This window comes from Saccoglossus kowalevskii, chromosome 1, assembly GCF_978046115.1.
Source record: "Saccoglossus kowalevskii chromosome 1, keSacKowa6.1, whole genome shotgun sequence".
In the NCBI taxonomy this organism is placed as follows: Eukaryota; Metazoa; Hemichordata; class Enteropneusta; family Harrimaniidae; genus Saccoglossus; species Saccoglossus kowalevskii.
Window position 1 is genome coordinate 4,311,583 of NC_140641.1, and position 26,018 is coordinate 4,337,600.

The window sequence follows — 26,018 nt, forward strand, 5'->3', positions numbered from 1 at the left end:
CGCGCATGAGCTGTTCTTTAAGGTCTAAAAATAAATTAGGAAAACTTTTACAATAAAAAGAATAAACTTTAATCAACCACCAATGCATGAGACAGGGTGAACCTATTAAAACATATTTAACATATAGAACATCCACATCAACATATAATAGTGTATTTCAAATACACCGACCCCAACATCCACAGTTTCGGTGACTTGCATACCAGTCTTTAAATAAAATTTACATATTGTCAGTAAAAATAAAGGTCGGTCAGCGTGTCAAAGGTTTTTCTAATCGACAGTGAGGATAACTGAGTATAATTACAAAGGTGCAGACGCAGTGAACTTCGGTAGATATGTAATAAAAATTAGAACATACAGATGATTGGTTTATATAATACTATAATGTTAGTTTTATAATATACAATAACAATATTTTCAGTTAACTAATTCATGGTATTTTTTGTACGATGTTGCAAGCACTGCCTGTGGTTTGTAATTTGATTAACTTTAGTTAACAACATTGTAAATATATACAGTGTTTAAATTATTACTTATTACTTAGACTAATGCGGAATGTATTGACAATAAATATAACATTATGCTTGAATGTCTTATGGACAATATATTTGTCGAGTGTGGAGGATTTATATTTTAAGAAATTATCGGCAATCCATGGGAACAAACTTGCTGGCTAATGTATTCTTTTACTCGTATAAAGCTGAATTCTTACGGAAATTAGTTAAAATAATTGGTAAAAGCCAAATTATTCAACTTCACATTCAGATATATTAATCATGTACTTCCCATCAACAATTCTAAATTTAGTGATTTATATACCAATGATATATTCATTTAAACTGCTTTATGCTTATATCTGCGCCTTGAATTTGACTCTAAGGGTCAGCTCTCTTCAGACTATATGGCATTGAAAATAATTTTAAACTTACTACTGAGAGTTGAGTAATCGCTATTTCACGAGATAGGAATCATAGAAAAATTGTGATGCATGGCACACACTATTAAGAGAAACCACCAATGAAAGGTCGTCCGAGTCTAGCTTAGCCTCTAAAGATGCATTTAACATTTCGTCCAGAGCCACGGTAAGTTGTGCTGTGCAATACCTGACAGTTAACAGTCATTGGATTTGTGTCCTTAGACTCGTAAATTCCATTATACGATTGTGTATAACGATGGATGGTTGTTATTGCGACTTGGCAGCTGCACTAAAAAATATTAGCTTAGATATTGTTACCATGAAATACATGTTTAACAGCAATCAGTACAAAATAAAAGTACATAAATGTCTAATTTAAATCCAAGAAAATATACAATAAAACGAAGCAAAGAATCAACTGGCAAACTTATATAAAGGTAGTGTACATATCGAAGAAGTGATATAAAGTTATCACTTAAATTAAGTTATTACTGGTTGTTCTCTAACACATGGCTGTCGTTTTCCAACCCATTGGCCGACGTTGTTGCTATCCTTCTTGGGACATTGCCGACAAAGCAGAAGAATAAAATTCACAAATTCAAAGACGGATATAATTGATATTCCAACATAAAGTCCCAATGTCCCACCAATGTCACTGAGAAGATCTTCCCACTGTAATATTAACACATTTATATTTTAATATCATTAATTAACTGTGACAGGTAATTCTGGTCTGAGGTTGTGCCATAATCTATTCAAGTGTTCAGCAGAATAGTTTGTTTCAAATAAAATAAGTGTTCAATGATTACCTTATATGCAGCCTGTTCAGAAACTGACTCATAGTTTAAAGTCTCAAAGTATATTTCTAGTCGCACCAGGTTAGATCTAAAGAATATTACATGAAAACGTATACACATATTAGTATATATGCGTATATTAGTACACGAGCTAATAGTGATTATACTATCAGACCAACAATATAGCATATACTTAACAACAATGGAAAATAAATTTGTTATAAAATATGTGTCTGTTACCTAGCTGACTGCATATCGTTCACGTTCTTTAATTTTGAATGTTTCCATTTTAAAGTTTTCAGAAGCTTGTACTAAGAAAAAAATTAAATGTATTTATTCATTCGTAATAATAATTTGCAAAACTTATAATATAATTTTAATATATGTTTCCAATTCTCCCATGACACAATAAGGCAATCAAATACGGAAGCTGCTTTACTATATGTTATTTATATCCACTCCAATTTGTACTTGTTTGACTCGACAACATCCCATTTTCACCACAATTTAAATACTCGAAAATCATAAAAAAGCATTTTTGAGTATAATGCCAGGATTATAAGAAAAATGTAATAGATTCCAAAAGTTTACAACTCATAGTTACCAACGACTTACAAGTAAGTGAATCGGAGTCGTAAAATTGTCTTCATCAATTTCGCTTTGCACTGATTTTTCCCGCTCTAAATGGAAGTAAAATGGGAGTGATTGGATCAAAACTAGATGTGTTAGGGTTGAAACAATACAAATCGAGTGGACATGATCTATATCTCGAAGTACTAACTAATACATTAGCTAAGTCCATGAAATACACAAGTGTTTATTGTCTGACGAACTATTTAAAATGTGTACTGTTTATATTTATTTCATAATTACATAATCATTTATGTATGGAAAAGTAAGAAGTTTACTATATTAACAAACAGACACATACCAGATACACATCTGATGGCCAATGCGATTGGGATAAAGTTATGTCATAATTCGTTTCTCTGTAAAAAAAATATATATATATATATGTACATATAAGCATCTAATAATGTTATAGAACTGGCGCATATACCGGAATGTATTACAGAATGTAATAAACAGCGTTTTCTATAATCGCTACCAATGGAACACATTGACTTTTAAAATCCCATGTCATTTTGAATGTACCATGCGCCATTCACAACATTAACATTTCCCTGATCAAATTAAGGTTGATTTGCCGACTTTTTTTTTCAAATTTTGTTCACTGTATGAACTGTTAAATCAAATACTAATGAATTCTTTCAAAAAGTTAGCATTCAAAATGACACCTTAATGTGTACCTGGTACAAGAATCATATCTTTATGGTTTGCGACAATACATTATGTGCACATATGTATTATGCATTCATTATACCATTAATCGGAAAAGTCAATGCATTTCATAATAAATAACCGTGTGTTTGTTTCTTAACATGTCTGGCTGTCGAGATGATGAATTGTTCGAGTTACAACATCGAGTTGAAACAATGACCATGCCATATTTTAGAATTCACGCTCACTTACCCAAAACCCCACCCAAATTATAACTGAATGTTTAATTAACAATTCTGTTAATTGAAACATACAATTGTATCTGGTCAAAAAATGTAATACTTACTTGCATGGTGAAGGACAGCTGCATTTGATTTCACCGATATTATTCAAATATTTTGTCAACTGTCGACATAAATCTGTTGAATAATTGCACCATGATATATAACATTAATTCTTTTCACAAATAAATATGCTGTTGATTCCCTGTCAGTGCGACTTGGTATGTATTGATTTAATTTAAAACATATTGTAAATTATTATAAGACAAACTACCTGACATCGATTGTAATACTTGTTTGTTGGTTTTACCTACATTGCAATTGTGTACCATTAATAGTTTCACTCAGATTTATGTCCCAGTGTTGGACACATAGTTGTCTCCTGGGCAATCATAAATGAGTAGATCATATTGACTTGTACTTAATGCTTATAGTAGCGAGTCACGGTTTTCGTAGTCCTGAGTTCTAATCACGTGTGATGTTTGTTTGTATTTTTAAAGCTTGCCGGTTTCGTTTTGATAAAAAAAATTAATACATGAATGCACATGCACTAGTGAATAATGTTAATAGCCCCCCCCCCCCCGGGGGGGGGGGCTACTCACACATTAAGTGGGTGAGGGTGTGAAACCCACCTCTCGAAAACCATACTCACTTCTAAACCATTGTTGTCTATTTTTATACCCACTTCCAAACACAAGTGTTTTCAGCGAAAAAAAAACACCCAGCTCACACATAACTCTCGCAATCAGTGAGCGCATCCGGGCAAAGCATTTTCTTCAGCTTTTTCCAGTATTTGGCTTTGAATATAAGGATCGGTGAAAAACTAAATAAATGCTACACAATGCTAAACCAAACAATTGATAAATGGCTACCCACTTCTAAACAATATAACGTGAAATGACACCCCAGTCGGTCGGCACATACCCGTATTGCAATTCTATGGAAGTAGCCCCCCTCCGGGGGGGGGGGTAATAGTTAATTTTCCGTTTACTCGCTTAATGCGTCAATGACACGGATTGAACAGCTGTCACAAAATTCGAATGATTTTATTTTGATGATGACTTTTTTTGTAGTTCATTCTCGATATGCAGATATTTTGGAGGGGCATATGTCGATGATATACACACTTACGTTATTAAAATAAAATATATATAGCACATTATTAAGCACGGAGAAACCCCACAAAATAGTTTCGTTTGTTTCAAATCCCACGCGATGTTTTGATCTTTATTCGTCTTGTTCTACTTCGATTCAACGCACAACGCGGGATCTCGCAGTGAACAGGAAAGGACTTATTCAAACAGACTGGTGCATAGTTCATAATACTAATATACGAATACACAATCAATCATATCTCATACATGGTTGCGCAATACATGTCATATGTTGCTTGCTGCGTCAAAATGTGCACATACTCAACGTATACAAGCACGTGTTCTACAGTCTGCTTAATCACCCATGATGCAAACGAAATTGGCAACTACATTCGAGCTACCTAAACATACCTTGTGTTTTATTAAGAAGTTGACATCGGGGTGCTTCAGTAAATAGGTACTCAGCACAACCACAGTAGTGTATCAATGCATTTTCTGAACATGCCTTCTCACATGACTATAGGAGCAATAGTTCACAATATTTGATTAGTAGTATCACTACGCGTCCCATCATATTGTCCGAATATTTTGTGATTACAATTTGTTGACAGAAGCGCCGCTATAGTATGTTAAGTTTGATTACAATGCAAAAATAATTAACAAATCTGAATCTGAAAAAAATGTATGCAAAATTGCCAGCAGTTGGTCATTTTGAATAACATCGGGTAATAAAATAACGTACATCAAAATGCATCATGAGCGATGTGAATTTTAATATTTAATTTTCAATAAGTATGCAGATGAAACAATTGCTGACATCTACAAATGCCTTTTAAAAGCAAAAGTGGCTGCCAGTCACAATTAAAATCAAAATAAAACTGCTGAAATCTTGGTACTAAAATTTCCATTAGTCAGTCAAAAATAAACGAAACAAAACAAAATCCGTATCTTTATTCGGCTATATTTTCTGTACTAAACTAATAACTTCGATTCAAAACAAACATCAAAATTAGACCATTAGGTTCTCATCTATAATAATATTACAAGAGTTGATAATACATACTTACCAGCATTGAGTATGAAGTGTTACGTTGCTTGTCATGCACAATTTGTTCGGTGTGTCCATGCGTACAATTGCCATATGGCCATGCCTTACGAGCTGTGTTTTTCTTAGAATTTTGTAACATAACAAAGACATTTGTACATCATATTCTATGTCAAATATACGTTGTACTGTATCACACAACGACGTTAATGTTCATCAACGTCGGTATTGTATACAACAATATATCAACATGATGAGTATTACCATAATGCATCTAATAAGGGTAAAGTCATTTTAACACTCAGAATGAATCGACAAGTTTGAAATGTGCATTGTCCTAGAGGCATATAAGTGCATTAATAAAGAGCATGGCAAATTCAATGACATTATCCATTCATTCCATAAAACCAGATTATATAAATTTGTGTGTTCTTGAACGAAACTCGACCGAAAAAAATCTATTCCCGTAGCTATCTGATGAACTATAGTATTCAACAACACACAGCACATGTTACGATAATAGGTTAGTACAAAAACACTCTTAGAAAAAAAATGAAACTTGCATATAATTTGTGTTTCATAAGTCTGAAGCTAGTAGCACATGACATTTTCTATTTTTGTTTATATCCTAATATGTTTCTTCTGTGATACTCAAACATAAACTGAAAACCGAAAATACAGTAGAAAATATTCACAAATATAATTGCCATAATAATAGAAACTTTAGAATAATTACATGTACATTGCAGTTTACGTTATATATTTGTAGCAAAAACTTCATCGAAACCAATCCGACTTAATATATATATTTAAATATCTAATGGTAAAGAGGGGCTCCGGATAAAATTGCCAGTCCGAGGCGCATGTTGTTGTAGGGTCAATCATGACTTCATTCCTACACACTGATTGCATGTATTTGCGTTTTTGATTGGATAACTGTTTGACCCCGTGTCATATTTTATTTTAGTTTTGAATTTCTGATTGCTCCTAAATTATTCTGTTTTTATTCGTAAAACATTGGATCACTATGCATAGAATTGTCTTGAAAAAAAATATTTACATTACCGCGAATTATAAGATGTATTTAATTGTTACTGGATGGGGCGTGAAGTCCGCTGCTCGATATATCGGTCATAGTTTGACATCCCTTTCTATGTATGAATTTCGCAGCGATAAAATATTTACTGTACAATACTACATTAAATATTCATGGTTGGATTGAATATATTACAGTGTCACAGCCCGCGCTGTTCATTGTCTTAATCTCCAGACGCACAGAAATAGCAACAAAATCAAAAGAAGACAGGAAAGCAATTACAAACTTGGTTACTTTTTTCTCTCCCTATTTTTACTGATTTGTATGACATTCTTGTATGCGCCTGCCAAATGCGTTTTATAAACTTTGAAAAATAGAATGTCACTGTAGTTGCTACATTACATAAAAAAATGAAATTCGTCTTCAATACAGCCCTCATTACACATGTCACAAATCCATGATTGCCTTTTTTGAGGTACTTCAACTTGAAGAACATAATTAACATCTTAACTGACAATTCAGTCGAACACGGTCTAATAAACTTACCAAAAAACTATGAAGATAAAGTGATACTCGGGTTTGGAATTAAGTTTTGCTTTTTAAATTTTTTTAAGCCTTTCCTTAAATGTATTACTAGCTAAATAATAATAGTTAAATAAAGGTGATAGTGTGCTTTTACGGTTTCAATTTTACTACCTTTTTATTTTATTGCTTACATATTTGATTAATTGAAAATAATATCCTATGTTTTTCTTTAGATTTATAATGAGCATCCACAAACAATGATAAGATGTCAAGACATTAATGTAGACTTTGATTTGTTTTTGAAAGTATAGCAATGTCGTCAGAAGAAAGTGGAAAACTGACAGGTGAAGTGTGATGAATTTGTTTACGCGTATTTGTTAATCGACTTAATTAGTTGATTATGAGTGAATGGCTATGTTATGTCTGTCATCGTTTAGGTGAGGTTCTGGACGGAACTTGGCTCAGTGATTTGGAACTAATTACGAAATAACCGTCGCTATTCGGACTACTATTTCTGACAGTTAGTATTCGCAATTACTAATGTAGTGAACGATTAATCAAAAGATATGACGTGTACAGTACTTAGTGTGATTGGCTGTATTATTGAAGGTTACGCCCTAGAGTCTTTTTACTGCTTTGTAATTGGTTAAGGTTAAAAATGAATAAAATGAATAAAGTTGTTTTAGTTGGTCTTGGCGAGTACACCACGAGAGACGCAGTCCAGTCTTGGAGAGGCTAGTAGAGTCTTGACGCAGTCTAGAGAGAGTCTTGGGCCAGCCTTGCAATAGTCTTGGGGACTTTTCCCCAGGGCGCTGTGTCTTATAGAGTGCTTGACTGACCGACTAAGATGAGAGTTGAAACGTATTTGGATGTGTGCGTCTATTTGACTGTAAAGTTTAAGTGACTTTCCCGGTCCCGTATCTCAAGGGGACGCGATAGAGACGATATTCCCCCCTGACACGTGCGGAGAACCCTAAAGGAGAAGATTTTCCCACTGATAGAAGTATCTACTACACGAGGGTCAATATTGATGAAGCTAAATCTCCTAGGTAAGTAATCTAGAAATGTATTGGATTACAACCCTGTTTAACTCCTACATTATAATTGTTTTCTAGTGTTAAACCATCATTACATTGATTGCACTTTATATTTAATTTGACTGTGCATGTTTTCAATAAGGCGAAGCATTTTCCAAGGATTATCATACTTAAAGCGGGGGAGGCGTCACCTCTGCATGCGTCAGATGTCCATAGCGTGTCATTGTTTACAAACAAACGTCTACCCATGAGCCTTTTTGTTTTAGCGTGTGTTGTTATCGTCGCCTGGGACTCAATTCCCGCGCGTTCACAGGAGACAACTCTCCCGCTTTAAGTAATGTGGTGTAAACCATCATGGCAAAAACTATTAAATGTATTTGAAGGTCAATAAAACAGGCATATAGCTTGTTTTAGTTTTTGTATCTGAGTCATCGACAGGTGAAACCTAGTCTGGGCAATGGTAATGTCAGTGGGCGGTAGATAGTAGGAAATAGAGAAAAAAGTCAAAAACTCTCCCAGAACTCTGGAAATAAATATTACATTGAAATTTACAGTAGAAATATAGAAAGGGGGAAATCGCAATATAACTAAAATGCAATACCTCTTTTACTGCAATGGACGTGATCGTTCCAGGTTTTACAGTAATACCCTCATCAACTGGGAAAGACAAAATGTCACGTGGGAGGATTGAAACCCTAGCACCAGAGTCGTGTCCGTACATGCTGATATATTCTTCTTGTTCAGTAAAAAGAGTTAGTTGTAAACCTGAAATATTAAACAAATCAATGCAATTATGGTTTGAATTTAGGGAATGGAAGTCTGGTACCGGTTCAATTAAAGTAATCAAAGTTTGACTTTGGAGACTATACTCATGGTCTGCATTCAATGAACTAGGAAACATAGTTTGAATTTATAGACTCAATGCAGCCTTTGAATTATGGGTTGAACTCCTGGTTTGCATCTGAGACTAGAAAACATGATTTGACTTGACAGGACTCGTTGTTTATACCAGAGACTGGAAGCATGGTTCGAACTTATAAATTGGACTCATGGTTTGCGTCAGAGAGTTGTAGCATGGTTTGAACTCATAGACTAGGTTCATGGTTTGCATTACAGACTAGAAGCATGATGTTAACTCATAGATTGAGCTCATGGTTTGCATACAGAGACTAAAAATCATCATTTGAATTTATAGACTGGACTCCTGGTTTGCATCAGAGATTATAAATAAGGTTTGAGTTTATAGAATGGACTCATGGTTTGCATGCATTCAGAGTCGAGAAACATGTTTTTAAGGCATGTCACAGTTTGTGTCTTTGACTCGATGTTTTGATTTGAGATTCGAAGATTGTTTCTGATTTCAGATAATGGTTTCGATTTCAAGTGAGAGGTTGTTTTGAAGTCAGAGATTAAGCCTGTAAGTGAATGTGATGCTTTCAGGCCATTGACCTATGTAATTTACTTTTGATTAACTGAGTGTTTCATCTGTTAATTACAAGTTTTTCAAACGTGCATTTGCTCATTATTCATCGCATTAAAATCGTTTCAATATTCTTTCATGACTTATATTTCCGTGTATTTAGATGTGAGCCCGCTTTTAGCAATTATAACGACATTCACTGATGACCCCTGGGTAGTTGGCACTGGATGGGAGATCTGGACGATATCAATCCACACCTGCTCATAAATTGTCATGATCAGATTCATATGCGTATTAGTGGGTTAGTGGGATCAGTGAGTGGAACAACTGGCGGATATAAATGTCAACTATGGAAGGTTGTTTAATATTTGTGGCGCCTATGAGTATAAACTAAAGGTTTCAATGTAGAAAGTATTTCCCAATATAGCCGGTACCTCAGAATTGGTTTAATAACACGATAATTAACCTCATCATGATTCATCATTTTGTAATGTTCCAATATCCAGGTTAATTTTGTATGATATTGTGAACATTTCACCATTGATGATTTGTTAAATACTTACCATATTGTGGCCCTGTTCCCATAGCCCTCTTCATTTGTTCATCATTTCCCATATTAAATTGAAAGCAGTTCCCATAAAAATCATCCTGGAACTGTGTGAAGTCACTGGAAGTGTAAATACCTAATTTAGGTTTGTTCAGTGTCATCTCACTTATTTTGAAAACCAACTGGCCATTAGCAATTTGTATATGTGCAAATTGTTGTGTTTCATTCCAGATATCATACCACGTTTTATGTTCCATGCATACATACGCAGGATACACAGTAAGTGTAAAATCACGTAGAATGGAAATACCTTGGTCCACATGGCTCTGATGCAAAAGTGCATTGCAAAATAAAATCGACTTTTTGATGCCCGTATCTGGAAACTTCTTCTCCTGTAAGTTTCAGTACTTGTCTCAAGTCGCTATGATTTGGTGTGCTGCTAAATGTCTTGAAACGTGTCCAGTCAGGAGGATTTTCACCTTTGATACGGTAAAAATGACTGTCTTGATATATATCTTGGAGAAAGTGATGATACACTGACGGATCCAGCATGATATCTTCGAAAATGCCCAACCACAGTGACAAACGCTTATATTCCAATCCTTGTGCTTCTGTAAGTGATAATTCAATATTGTTCCAATAAACGTGGGTGTCTTACAGTTGTAATAGTCATAGACAGTCAATCATTAGTTATGGTAGATAGATAGACATATCAAACATGTTCACGCAGAAAATATTAAAATACTCCATGAGCTCTTATCTTACCTTAAACTAATTTTAGATAGAAATACATTCATTTTATAGTGTGTATAAATTTAATTGCCTGTTATTCCCTGTTATTCAACAATTGACCTTCAATTGTATTATAGTGCAATAATATGATTGTGACGATACTCTTTATTCCAAAATTCCATCATTAACACACATATTTTATACATTTCACTCACTGTTCCCTGTGAACATGCAATCGGCTTCATCAGATGCGTCTAGACAGTCTTTGATGATATCACATAATCTGTATGGATGAAGACATTCGCCGGAACCACATTGCCACATACCAGATGGACAAATATAGTTGTTATCTGATGAAATAAAAACTAGAAACATGTGTGTAAGTAAATGAAGTATGTTTGTTCATTTTCATTTTGCATGTCTATTATATTATATACTATCATATTATTCTGAGAGTGTACATACCTCCATGTAAAAGCCGTTGATTATAAGTTAAATTAGCATCAATCACCAAATGAGATTTTATATTATCGGCGGCAACGCTATATATTGTACATATGTGTGTGGCATCACTGTAATCAAATGATTTGCATACAAACGCTTTCCGGAAGTAACATTTATCCAAGCATGTTTCAAGTGAAACATCAGTATAAACTTCTCCATCATCCGATATAAGGCGTCTATATTGTTTTTTGTCGAAAAGTGCAAACAGTGCACGTTGTTTAATCTTTTCAACAGGGTCGATCAATAACTCTGTAATAAATGAATAATACTTGATATAAATATAATACAGTTTCTTACAGTACAAAAACTTACATGCACCTTACATGACAATGCATATAAGTACAGATGATATCGCCGCAAATATTATACTTTTCCCCCAGAATATGATATCCCTTAAGATACAAACACAAAAGGCGTACTACCAATGAACACGGGTGCTCTTGAACGAGAGTTAATGGAACACTTCGTAGTTCACGAGGCGGTAAGTAATACTGTAGAAGCTCATTTAAAAAATAATGAGTGAATGTGGATACAGAGTTGCAAATAATATCCTGAATGTTTCCCCCTCACCTTTCTACATCCGCATTAGTTTAACGTAGGTAGTGATAACAAATAGTTCGGACCGAAAAAATACACATATTTTCCATACTTGCGAATTGTTAAATACGGGATTAAATATAGTAATACAGATATTTCCCTATTTTCTTTGCCATATGCCTTTATCTCGCAGGCATGTAATGTTCACATACCTTTGCCTAGTACCTGCACCTCACATAGTTGCAAAAATCCACTGCCCACCCCTTCTAACTGCACACTAACATATCTGCCCAAAATAGGAACCGAACATGTCCTCTGTACTTTTACCAAATACGTAATTTGAGGGATTACTTGTTCACCACATCTAAAATTATGTTGTGGATCTTCATAGTATCCAACACGTACAGCAGCTCCAGCTAGTCGCTCACCTATGAACACAGAAAACACATAAAAACTATAATAAATGACTACCTACTAAAAATGACTACTAAATTTACCTTTACAGAATATAAAGTATAAGATATATATACAAACGGAATGTATTTGCTAATTTAGATCATTTAATTCCATAATCCATGACTAAGCAATGTCTAAAAGTTTACTTGAATAACTAGATGTGCAGTAACATGATACTTGGCATTTACTATACATATTCTATGTGTTTGGTATTAACTAACATTGACTCCGATGATGATCATATTTCACAAATAAATCCGTCAATCATTTAATTAACAATGCAGTAGCTTAATATGCCATATAAAATAAATTTGTGTGTATACACATTTAGATGGGCTGTAATGAAATATATAATTGCATTTGTGTAATTTACACTACAGCTTATAAACATATACATAATAAAATATAATTCATATATGAATAAGTGTTATATAGCACATATGACCTAATTTCTGAATAGTGAATTACATTATTGTATAATACGACTATATACTACCATAGTCTTGTCTATTATAGATATTCACTTTGTACACGTAGTGAATACCACCAAGATCAACTCTCCACCATGGTTCACTCTCTTCAGCACTATGGAAACACGTTCCTGCATCAAGTACGGGGGTGGTGTCACCATCTACGGCTTTATCAGCTGTATTTCCATACCAAACACTGCTTTCATACGCAGATTTATTTAATGCCACATTGGAAAGCGTATCAACAAGAACTGAAAAATATAAAAAATACTCTTATATAATAAAGAGTTGTAATATTAATAATTTTTTTTCTATATATCATGATAGTTTAGTGTTATAAAGCAGTGTAACAATTTCTTTACCATGTGATAAAAATTCGAGTTCTCAACTTGTTTTATACAATCAACACTGACATTATAATATCACGGCTGACTAACTGAGAACCTCAATAAGATGAGTACACACAATGTTGTTTAAAACAATCACACGCTATGGCCATCTGACAAATCCGCAGGCGACGACTCCCTCGCTTTAATAACGTGAGCTTCAAAAATAAAAATAAAGTTTTAAGCGATAATTGTTGTATCCATGTCAAAACATTCGAAGAAGTAAATGATGGTAATTATAAAACATAGTGCAGGCTTTAATCACAACAACATAACTTCCATATAAGTTGTGTATTTATACATACACATTCCGGCCTACAGAGTGATGATTTTCTTAAGTTTGTTTACACATACTCACATATACCCAGTTAAAAATAATTTGACTGAAACATGAGTATTTCATAACAATGAACTTAAAAGAAATTCTGATAGACAGAATACATAAACAATTAAAGTTGCGCTATCACTATATTATCTGCATATTTTACCATTATACTATTCAAACCTTAATCTTGCTAAATTTATTGAATTTATTCCGATTAGTCCACCTTATTCGATTGATTATGTTAAACATAAATACACGGCATTTCAAAATAGTTCCCATGATTCTGATGAACTTAATTAAAATGTCAACGTTGCGACATTTTCAACTCACAGAGCCAGATAACAAAAGCTTCGTCCCGAGCAAAACACAGTGCCTCCTCAACTCAAGAGCTATTACATTTTTGTGTTGGAACTTTTTATCGGAAACACTTTATTCATATAAATTATTTGTTATTGAATCGTTTATCTTCACTTTATTTTAAATACAACCGTGACTGTTTCACGCCATTTAACTATTCAATGTTATTAGTACTAACGTAAGAGTGAACACACTTCGAAAGTAAATACAGTCAGAGTTTATTTACATGGTATGAATCCTTGGCAGTCTATATAAATTGTGATTAAATGTAATTCTTTAGTTGTTTCACAACCCCTCTAAGTAGAGGGACTGTGATTGTTTCAAACTGACGCTCTATGACGCATGTTATACTCCCGAATGAAGAGTATTCTTTGCTGTCACTCAGAACATCGCAGCATATATACTACGTTATAATAAGTATCCTGCCTTCTATTGTGATATCCAACGACACGGTTTGTGAAATGTTGAATCGGGTTGAACGAGTTAAAAGACAACAATTAAATTATCAAAATGAAATAAATTACATACTCGTATTTTAAGAATGATTACCTTTTCCAAGTACTTTCACTTCGCATAAATGTAAGTAATCTGTTCTGTTCATTATCTGAATACTGACATATCGTCCTACTACATCTCCACAGGAAATGACAACTTCATCAATATTATCACGGTTCACTGTGCCACATAATATGTTACTTTCGTTCAGCGACTTACTATTTCCAACTCTCACTTCAGCTCCAATTAAACGGTCACCTATAAATATATACCACACATACAATTTCACAATTAGGTAGTTAGTAACGCTAACAACTAACATACATCCACGGCGATGGGTTGTTCACCTGTGGCTGAATATGCACAAAATCTTAACCTGGACCATCATGCAAATTTCAAGGTAATAGTTTCAACAGCGTAGACACAAATCTTGTCGAACGGCTGAACAATAACAATAAACGGAACATTTACAAGAATGTGCCAACTTAAACGGGCTTGAAACCCCAATTATCAGAACGTGATATGTACTTACTGCAACAATCCTGTCTGTTGGTAATCACAATATCTTGTATTTCACATTGATATCCAATATCAACTCTCCACCACGGCTCATATTCTAACTGGGTATGCATACAACTATGATGAGAGTAATCACTACTTGTATCGCCGTCTACTGCTTTAATAGCGCTTCCATCTCTATACTGACTACTTTGTTCGACACGTTTACCATATGCCACATTTGAAGCCTTATTTACTGAAATTAGGAGTTTTTTTTATTCATGAGTAAGTTTTGAATAATTACATACAACTAATAATCCACGTTTCAGGTTGTATAATGTGTCAATATAATGTGATCTATGTGAAGTTTCTAATGGACTGGGCAAATGTTTTGTTTTCTGATAAACGTTGAACTTATATGTAAGTATTTTGGTGTTAAATAATTCCGTTGAAAAAATACAATAAAACCGCGTCATTGCACTATTTTAACATTTTTCCCTAGACGAGAAAGAACAACTTTTTCTAGCTCGGCGAACGTATACTTGACAATGTAACACTACCAACATAGTATCACTACAGAGAGCACGACAATGTTTGTATTACTGAATTCAAACGTCAAATAAGTATATATGTATCACGTGACCGTTATGTGACATGTCGCGTAGTTCACATGAATGAATGATCTGATAATATTTAGGACGGCGTGTGTTTGACACCCGATTTAGACAATAATTAATAACTACATAATTAGTTAATAATTTTACACCATGTTGCCTTTAGAATTATCGTTAGATAAACACAAATTATTTCGCGCTATTTGTCCCATGACGTAAACCTGAGCTCGTCAACACCATTCCGAAATTCCGAAATGACATTGTGCAGTCGATCAACATAAGTTGTCCCTCAATCTTAAAATCATACAATTGACACATGATGATATAATATGATGTTTAAAGACTTCCAAACACACAAATTTAGCGGCGAAACTAGGTCACAAATAATTAAAGTGTGTGCATATGTTAAAAATGATCCTACTAAATGGACGTTAGGGTCTGCGACTTCAGAAATGTATCAAATAGTTTTCTCTGCAACCTTAGATGTCATTAACCTTGAGAGTAATGCAGTGTACAGCATTTGGCTTTACACTTGGCTTTAGCAGATACACCTCGTCAATACTTGAAATGAAAACAAGTCCGGTCAGAAATATTGTTGTAAAAACTTGCATAAATTGACCCGTCGGGATGTTAAATGTTTTGCCGATTATAGGCGTAAATTAGTGAATGATATGGATACACCACACCTTATTACACCATTGGCAAAACTGGTTATGTTATAATAACGCATCATTTATTCCGAATTCGGTTCCATGTTTTATAGATAATTGAACTGCACTACAATTCTTAGATCAGATCGATTCTCAATTACTACAATTATGCACACATGAGGTTTGCAGGTCCATGCTACAATTAATTAACTATCGACTAACTGCTTAATATTGTTTGACTGTTTGGCCATGACGTCATCCAAATATAGTATAGATCGTTCAAGAATAACCACATAATGTGATGTGCAAGAATACATCCCGCATATTTATATAATACACTAACCTTTTGCCAATACATGAATCTGCTTAGAACAAAACAGTATATCGTTGTTTTTTGGAGAACAGGTTTCATTATTATTTGTTTAATAGCACTGAATTCGTGTATTTGTTTAATTGTACTGAATTCGTGTTTTCTAGTTTTCAGTTTAAAATTTTGTTTTAATTGGTGTTGTAAACCTTGGTGTTGGTTCATTCAGCGGTATTAACTAGTGGATTTCCAGATTTTGATATGCGTGTATCAAAATACCAAACTAGTGTTTTGCATACAAATAAGTGCTGATGTCATAATACAAAGATAATTATCGTTGCATTGTACTGAGAAATAGTATTTCAAAAAAAAATAGTATCCTGGTCTCCTTTGTGGCAGTATAAGGAAAATGCTTAATGGAAAATAGAACATTCACTTAAGAAAAAACGCGTTATCGATAATACATAACTTATCTCCATATCCCCACTATGCTTGGCGCTGTAGAGACACTAATGCGACAAACACTCATATGCATCAACCTGCTAACAGATGGTGTACGTTTATTACAACGCTTGTTCTAAAATCAATACCATTTATAGTATAATACCCGCAAATTACACAGGTACATGTTTGACACTGTATCACTAACAGTGGAACCATTTAGCTTTTATTTATTTGATAGATGTATTCCACATGGCTGGTTTAGACACCTGTGTTTACCCGTCTCCGAGCTTTGCTTTGGAGAACCCTGGAAGCAATTAGCATATATAATCTACTGTTTAAGATGTACGGTATGGTTAAATAGATGGTATCATTAACATGTCAGCTGCAAAACTTAGATCTTATTATATTCAATATAGTACATGAATAAGATATATTCTCATAACTGTGTCAAGGCGATGTATTCCCATTTTTAACGTATCCATATGTTAGCTCGTAATGTAATATGACTACATCTAGTTATAATAATTACAAACTTACCCACAGCCATAATTTCCACTTCACATAATACTAAAAAGACTTCCCGTGGCCTACCCACCAATTGGATACTTAGAAATTGACCATACAATGGAGTATCGCATACCACAGTGAAAGTCAGGTCTGCAGCCTGAGTTGCCGTAAGTCTGTCCGCACACAATTCATTATACATGACATTGATGTTTCCGCCAACTCTTATTTCAGCGCCAGACAGACTTGAAACTTGAATATATAACGTAATTAATACTCGCATATCAAAAGTCAGATGAATACCCTCAATGATATAAGTATATATAATTAAAGAAGAAAAGAAGATCAGTTTTTGTCCCACACTAAGCCCGTCTGTATAAACACAATAAGTAAAGGTCATCTCTGTTGTATAAATATTTTACTTCAGTGACTTAAAACCATTAACAATGCATTTATCTTGTATTCAGAATCCGAATCACATTTCACAGTGATGGAAAACTGTTATTAGTTTGTTCAATATATATCATTTTGTTTTTATCTAAACAAATATACTTACACACAATTGCCACACTATGCGTTATAATTATTTTGTATATCAGTACATTCATGCCAATGTAAATCGACCAATAGGGTTCAGATGACGAGAATGTTATAGAACATGTTGTAATATTTCCATCACGTGCCATATCAGACTTTGTATCAGTTGAGAATGTATTGCTTTGCATTGTAGACCGACCCATTGGAGAAATATTTACCAAAGCCGCCTCTGTTAAAAGCAAGTATTCACTTTTTAATATTTATTTTTAAAAAGTATTATCACACCTGTCCCGTAAAAACGTGATTGATCTCATTTTAAATTGAATGATCCGATAGGGTACGCCTAGAAGATTTCCCTTAACTTTAACTCCGATAAATTTCAAATTACAAAAAAAACGAATTCGACCGTCTTATATCAAATTATATCGTGACAAAATCACACGACTTCGCGTTCGCGTCACAACACTTGACATTGAGTTCCATTCAAGCGCCGGGGCATGCACCGTAGTGTTTGATTTCAATGAGAGTGAGGTGACCGAATAAATAAACCGTGGTTAACAAGTGACCAACTAGTTTGTGATCTGTTTGTATGACTTCAGACATATGTTGAAATAATAACCCTTACCACATACATTACTGCTTTCATCACTGCCATCTCGACAATCGTATATACCATCACATGTTTTCACATTGGAAATACACTCCGACGACAGAATACATCTATAATCTGTTGTCACGTCACATTCTAAAAATATTGAATAATTAAAAATTCAATATACGCGTTTGCATTGGATATTATAATAAAACACATCTAGTATTTCGCGACCAACCAGAATGTTCAATTGCTAGAATATGTATACATTTGTGCTGACCATGAAGATAACTGAAATACAATGTCGGTTATAGGCTGTTGGATTATATAAATATATAAAATTATGAATATTTATATAGTTGATCATTATGCATGTTTCGCACATACAATCTACCTACAACCATTTTTTTTGAAAGATAAATTCTCGTGCACACGTATATTTTGTAATTATGCTTGATTGCGTAATACAAGTTGTCTGACTTTATTAGCATTTGAAAATAAAGGCATTATTGCCGTTGTTGTTTAATGCCCTCAAAACTATGGTACCTTCCACGGTGAATATATCTGATGACTTTACAATTGTAGCATTCAGAACATTACTCTTTCATTGATACCATGAATATGTCAGTTTTGAGATGAAATGTCATAGATGGTTATATTCCACTTATGCATCAAACTTATAGCAGATCTATTCATTAATGTATGTGATCTAGTTATCATAGAAATGTACGACAATAAATATGTACAAGGTACAAACTTGAGTGTGCCATAGCATATTACACTTATTGTGAAGTTTGGTAAACTCGTGTCATCAATTTCGGAAACACATGGTTTTAAAGACACGTTAAGTGCATGTGCATAGTTTGACTTTTTACAACTTGATGTCCAGATTAAAATACCAAAACATGTTCTACGCCTTGAACATTTTTTCATGAAATTTGTCCTGTATTTTAGAATGAATATACATAATTTACATTTGATTAAGTACAACATCAAGGTAAATGCAGGAATGCCAATTTAATTTATTTATAGTTTTTTATGATATATGTATGCTTTTATATTTGTATATTACGTTGTTTTTTTATTTACATTTGTTCGTGTATATAACACATATAATATCATTTATATCTTACCACAATTATCTTCGTCTTGACCATCGTAACAGTCGATTTTGTTATCACAAACCAGATTTATAGGTATACACACCCCACTTTCACTACCATGTTGACAGTGGAATTCGTCTTGTCCACACTCGTCTGGACGGAAAATGCGATGGAGATATAAACAACATAACCCGTTCTATAAATTCACAACTTCACAATTGACATTACGGAGAAATGCGTTCATAATAAAATAATTCAAAATTAAATAGTGCGTTCTGTCGCGTGGATGTAAGAAAATAGACCAACATACTATTTTATTGCCGACAAGTTTGTAAAGAAAACTATATATGATACTATATTCGCCACTACGTGTTTAATCTCGATCATCATGCCATGCCAGTATATACAAACTGAGAACTCATTGTGCATACAAGTAGACGAACTAGTTACATATCACAAAGTGCAAGATTTGAATACAATTGTTTTTCCTACCATAAAAACAATCATTTTCGTCACTTTTATCTTCACAATGAATTATTCCATCACATACCAGATATGGTTTAATACAATGCATTCCATTGGAACAGTTGAAATCGTCCTCCATACAGGGCACTGTGTAAAGTATCGCATACATGTTGTAATGGGAATACATACGCAAGAAAATGTGGGTGAAAATATGTATTGCAGTTATGTCTAGTCATCATGCCACATCGCTCCAACAATCAACAGGGAATACCAGTAATCAGGTTCATCCAAATCAGTGAAAACTGTACAAACGATCTAAAACAAGTATGCACACCACTGAGACTCGGTAATTTTTACCAAGTGCATACGGCCCAGAACGCAAACAACATATAACCAATTGTGTTTTTTCAATGTTTAGAAACAGAGCCACATGTTTGCAAAGGAAAGATTTGATATATATGTGTTTATTATTATAAAAAATGGTGTCGTGATCGCGTGGTAGATGTTGCATTCATCCATAAATTTATGTGGTATCAAAATTGTTAATTGAAGTCAAATTTAAAGTGTTCTTGATGTTCAATTTTATACCACTTCTAGAAAAGTTGGCATCCCATTTTTTGAGAACCTATTTGGTGGAAAATAAAATAAATCTAGCAATAAATCTAGCTTTGCATGGTGATTTATTGGACAATTGTATTAAATTCATGTTTAGCAAGTCGTCTATTTCTTTTTGTTTACAGAAACATGTTTGTTTGTGTCACAGTGTAAGGCCTGCTTATTGCAATTGAGAGGGCCACTCACAGAAATCACACTGAACAGGGGGTTCTTTCACTGCTAGAATGGGGTAGACAAGACAATACTGATATTGTAAGACAAGTGATGCAGGCTTCAACCATCATTCTGTGAGATCTGTATGAACTGCCCGGCGATCTCCTGCTTTCAGCAGTGCCCTCCAGAATAACAGCGTTCCTCTGCAAACAAGATTCCTGTATTTCTTCGTTGTTGTATTGTAGAAGCCATTGATTTTCATCCATTTCTACATCCTGGAACTGTGAGTTATCACCAATGCACACTTCCCTAAGCAATCCTCTATTTTAGTGACTTTATTCATTGTATTATTCTGTGCTTTATTTCTTGTAATTATTTTGAAAGGTATTAAAGCCAGGAGATTTTACTCGATATATTGGTATATGTGTATTTTATTTTCAGTACTATTGTCTTGTCTACCCCACACTGGAAGTTAAAGAACCCCCTGTCCAGTGTGAGTTCTGTAGGTGTCCTCTCACTGTGACAGTGTCCTCTATGCAGCGCAGGGTTTTCGTACAAGAACATTGTGAAGTGTGACCAAGCTATTTTTTTCGGTTGAGTATCTCAGAACAGAGACTAGGACCCGAGTCACAGTATGCCCTTGTATGTATTATTAATAAATGCAGTTAGCTTGACTGTATAAAGTATATGGTTTCTTGTATTTACTCCACATTACCACGTAACAGTACGTTCTAATAACACGGGTTAGTGTGACGAAATTCTACGATATTCTGTGTTTCGTATATATTCTTTTCCTGTCTGTGTATTAGATACAAAAGTTGGAATATCTGCATTATTTGGCTTCAATTAGTTCGTCCTCCCCTTATTTAAATTTTCCGACCAGTTTATTCCAATTAATGCTGTAGCCACTAGACACCACACAAAAACTCAATTATATATATAACATTTTTAGTGATACAATCAATAGGTTCCAGACTTTGATGGGAATATTGCATGTTTTGCATGACACTTGGATGTTGAAATCACTGACTAAAGATGTCTAACAGTCAGAAGTAACATATGAAACTATATGACAGCACTATCACTTGCACGTTTCACTATTAACAAATCTTGTCCGTCACTGCTGCTTGGCACAACAATTCTTTAAAATCCAGATTGATTTCGACAGATTTTATTTTCGATGTTTTTAATAGCGTTACTTACCATAGTATGGTAAAACTAAGTCTGTATCCACAATCAGTAGATCACTATAAATGGAATCACGTATAGCGGATCGTCGTAGTTTGTTAGTATTACAAACGGTAACACTGGGAAACTGCAATTGATTAGATGATACAACGGCAATCTGGAATATACAGAGAATTGTCGAACATAAACAAATGGAACGTGATAAGATTTATCAAAATTATTCATATGCTACAGAAACCATTGCCTGAAACGTGTAATTAATCAGAATAACAATTATCAAGTATTTCACAAATATATGCGGAGTGTTGTATTTATATTAAATCATATAACACACGTTTTTACGTCGACGTAGAGATGTAACATTTCAATTTTAAATCCATTGAAAAATCAAGGTAAGTATGGCATGATGTGATAAAAATGTCTCGTATTTTATTTTAGCTATTGTTGGTTGTATGTGTCAGTGATGAGTTCATATGTCATGCTGAATCACTGCTTCCTTGTAGTCTCATTTGCATGTGCATGTATTAGTAGACATATACGGGGGGGGGGCAATATTATGGTATAGATGCAGATTCCTGGATGCTGATTTTTTTCTTACCCAAGACAGACTTTGCTAAATACTGTTTCGGAGGTCTCTCAATATGGGAACATATTCAAAAAACGATTCTTTGGAAAGTTTAGTAAGATTTGTAAGAGGAAAAACTTGGTAAAATAAAGGCGATGAAGAAATCAGTAATATGTATTATATATAACAAAACGATAATAGGTTTAAATTTTGGAGTGTAGCAGCCATTTTACTCAAAGGCATCAGCAAAATTCTTTCTTAGTGAATGGTTATATGCAAATTAGCCATTATCTCCACATCTCCGAAGTCTGCTGATTTTTAATAGTCAGCTAAAAAATAAAATAAAAATATTCACAATTTGAGGAAAACGAACAAAAAATCATAGCGTCGTGTTATAAACGGTACTGAAGGGGGGGGGGGTAACAGAGTATGTTAAGCCAATTAGATATGCATAGAGTTATATAAACATGTGGATCGCCGCAGGTTTTTTGCGTTTAAGTTTCCTCAAACCTTCAAAGACAAAACACATGCATTGTATGACGCACTGTTTTTACTATCCCCAGTGAAACGAAATCTGCAAAGTTCAACTTGTCGAAACGGGCCGGAGCAGGATCATGACACGCAATACGCGATTTGATGACCGTAATGTATTGTGTTTCACAGAATATCCGAAATGAAGTCGCATTGGAACGAAAACTACAAATAAATCGATGCAGGTTTTATTCAACTGCTGAAAAGAAGGCCGGCCGACAAAAATGAGATAAACCCTGACTCTGGAAATACCTCATTCATTTGATAGAGTGCCTTAGTACCAGAAGTTGACGACCATGACTCACAGCCGCTTTGTGACATGAAGACTAATGGATACTGGGTGATCGGTAAGGGGTTTCCTATCAAGTTAATCAATATGGCATCCAATATGTATGGCACCTTAAGTATGAATTGCCCGCGATGTTTAAAAACAACATCTCGTTGCCAATTTCGATGTAATTTCCAGTGTATTTTTTATTAATTGACTGAGGAATTTACGTCTGTGTGTTTTGACACTGAAACCCAGTTACCGATTATAGCGACAGCAGCGGTGTTTGCCCATCGTATCGCAATGCTTGCTGGTATTCAGCTGGCAATGTTACAGTGATCGTTACCTACTCAAAGTGACGAAATAATATACTGAAAAATGACTAGCAAGATCTTGCACTACATACACTACATAGTTTAATTGAGCTAAACACCACTTTCCCTCAAACAAGTTTATTTAGTGTTTTTATGATACAATGCAATGATGTGTTGTATTGTCAGATATTTGGACAAAAAAAAGTCAATATTTATATAAGTTCAACTTTTCAGTCATGCCATTTAAAACAATGTGCTCAACGAACATTGAGGTGTGCATGTATGTATTATCAAGTTTGAATGAAAGTAATTCACTCACTTCCAAATTCAGGTTATGGAATGATTAATATAAGAAATGCTCCATTTGAATGCATACGAGTATTCGGCGATGGATACGTCGTCAAAATCAGCGGCCAATATGTATGAAATGTATGCTTTGATAACGCATTTAAGGTATTCCCAATCGGCAAACCGGAACAAATGTTGCTGCTATGTGAAACCAGGATAATTTTACTGTTTCTTTACATCTATGTAGTTTTCTTTATATTCCTTGTTGTTGCGGGTCCGTGCGTTATTTATTATGGTAACCCGTATTTGTGACGTCATGGAAGAGTTTTGGCCTCATGATTGACGCCCATTGGGACGCGCTGCAGTGATTGGTGAGTCCCACGTTGTCAAGCCACTCCGCACGCAAGAGAAGAAGGTGCAGGACAGAGAAAAATATGACAGGGTCTGAAAGCGGGATTGTGTTGGAAATATGAACACGAAAGTGTTCTGGAAAGCATCAAGTCGGCGTACAAAAAGCTAGGAAAGAACTGAGTTCAGGGTGTTGCAGCCCACGGACGAGTTTATGTTATTCCCGTACCGCGAAGAAATCAAAGTGACTGTCGAACTTGCGTTGCACCAACTTTGTGGACGTCCAGCGTTGGACTGTGTCGTCGATGACCGAATTGATGTGACTCAGGAACTGATCGGTGAGTGATCTTTGGCAACGTAGGGCTCAAGGAACTTGACGTACATCAGATCGTGGAGCCTAGAATCATCGGGAGTAGTTGTGATTTTCTGAGAGTGGCCGTGTTCTCTGGCGACGTCAATGCGTTATCGCTGATTATACTTGCCTCGTGGTCAGCGAATTTTCGGGTCTGTACAGAACGTTGTAAATTGGTTGGCGATTTTGTTGACATCGTACTATATATTTTTGACATAAGTTTATTATTGTAGTATGTATCATTGAATGACAGCTGACGATAGCGGTAAAGCTATTGTGTTCTCATTGTAGATTTTACAAAGTAACTAGTGGATGGCGTGAGTCCGTTTTTGCCCCAGGAATTTAGTTTGGAGTGACATTACCCTGCAATTGTTCATGTTTTTAGCGGTTTGGCTATAGCTTAGAAGCCATCGCTGTGTAATTTTTCAGCTTTACGTTGGATAGCGGTACTTTTGGACGCTACCATTTCTCGGGCAGGGGCACAGCATAGACTCAGCTCTCCTCTTGTTTATAATTTCTGTGAAGCACATATTTTGTAATGTTTAGAAATTGCCGTTGTACTTAGACATGTTGTTGCTATGGCGTTCTTATATTGAGTGAATTACTAGTTCAAATATTAAATCCGTTTACTTTACATTTGTATTTTATTTATCTCTATTCGACAAGTTAGTCGTTTCCCCCAGGCGGTATAAATGCCTGTATGCTCCTCACCACGCCAAATTAGTTAGCTCGAGATTTGAATACGATTATTTTTATGAAATTGGGAGATTCGCACCGGAGCCTAAATCCGGTTATCCACGTCCTCCATTGTGCGTAAAACGAAATATCTCGCGGTGGACTTGGTGCGAGAAATACCCGAGTTTCATGTGCATCCCTGATTATATCTCAGCCAGGTGCGTAAATAGCTGGGAGTCCGAAGTCTTGCTAGTTTAGCTAACAGTCTTTTCAACTTGTACTTGGAAATTATTGTTATGATGTTAACGAACGAATGAACAAATTTCGACCCAAACGAAACTGCCGAAAACTGCACCGTAGCTGGACTGGTACATACACATTTATAAGTAATGGAACTCACCTGAACATTTACGTTGAATTCAAAATACTGCTGTATTAATAGGCCCACTTGTACCATAAGAACACCAAATGCAATGAAGACGATTGTAATCCAAGCCAATCGTGCACAGCGATTTGTGGCCGTCACGATGTGAGGAATGCCATGTGCAGTCGTGTTCAGTCCAAACTCTCTAACAACGTCTTTCCAAGTTGTCTTTTTCTCCATAGTGCATGGTTGACTGTTGCTACAATTCTGCATTGTATTACCCGTGTCTTGAGGGTGCTTCTCATGTAGCAGGAGTGGTTGTTCTCTTGCCTTTGAACTTATGATTGTCACTAATGATTTACTAGAATTATTCATTTCACCATGCTCATCTTGTGCACTCAT

General features: G+C 34.8%; 1 protein-coding gene across 1 annotated transcript; it reads right to left on the reverse strand.

Annotated features, from left to right (window-relative positions):
• Positions 1-45: 45 nt before the first annotated feature.
• Positions 46-26,018, reverse strand: LOC144360155 (uncharacterized). The gene is made up of 21 exons (XM_085502936.1): positions 25,653-26,018; positions 21,927-22,068; positions 19,983-20,102; positions 19,521-19,643; positions 18,421-18,540; positions 17,292-17,510; positions 14,774-14,995; positions 14,296-14,499; positions 12,705-12,929; positions 11,965-12,180; positions 11,177-11,464; positions 10,927-11,061; positions 10,290-10,590; positions 9,996-10,099; positions 8,614-8,777; positions 4,781-4,886; positions 3,341-3,413; positions 2,645-2,702; positions 1,954-2,024; positions 1,726-1,801; positions 46-1,588 (listed from the first exon to the last, which is right to left on the reverse strand). The coding sequence occupies exons 1-21, from the start codon at positions 26,016-26,018 to the stop codon at positions 1,397-1,399; spliced, it is 3,525 nt and encodes a 1,174-aa protein (XP_085359062.1). The 3' UTR covers positions 46-1,396.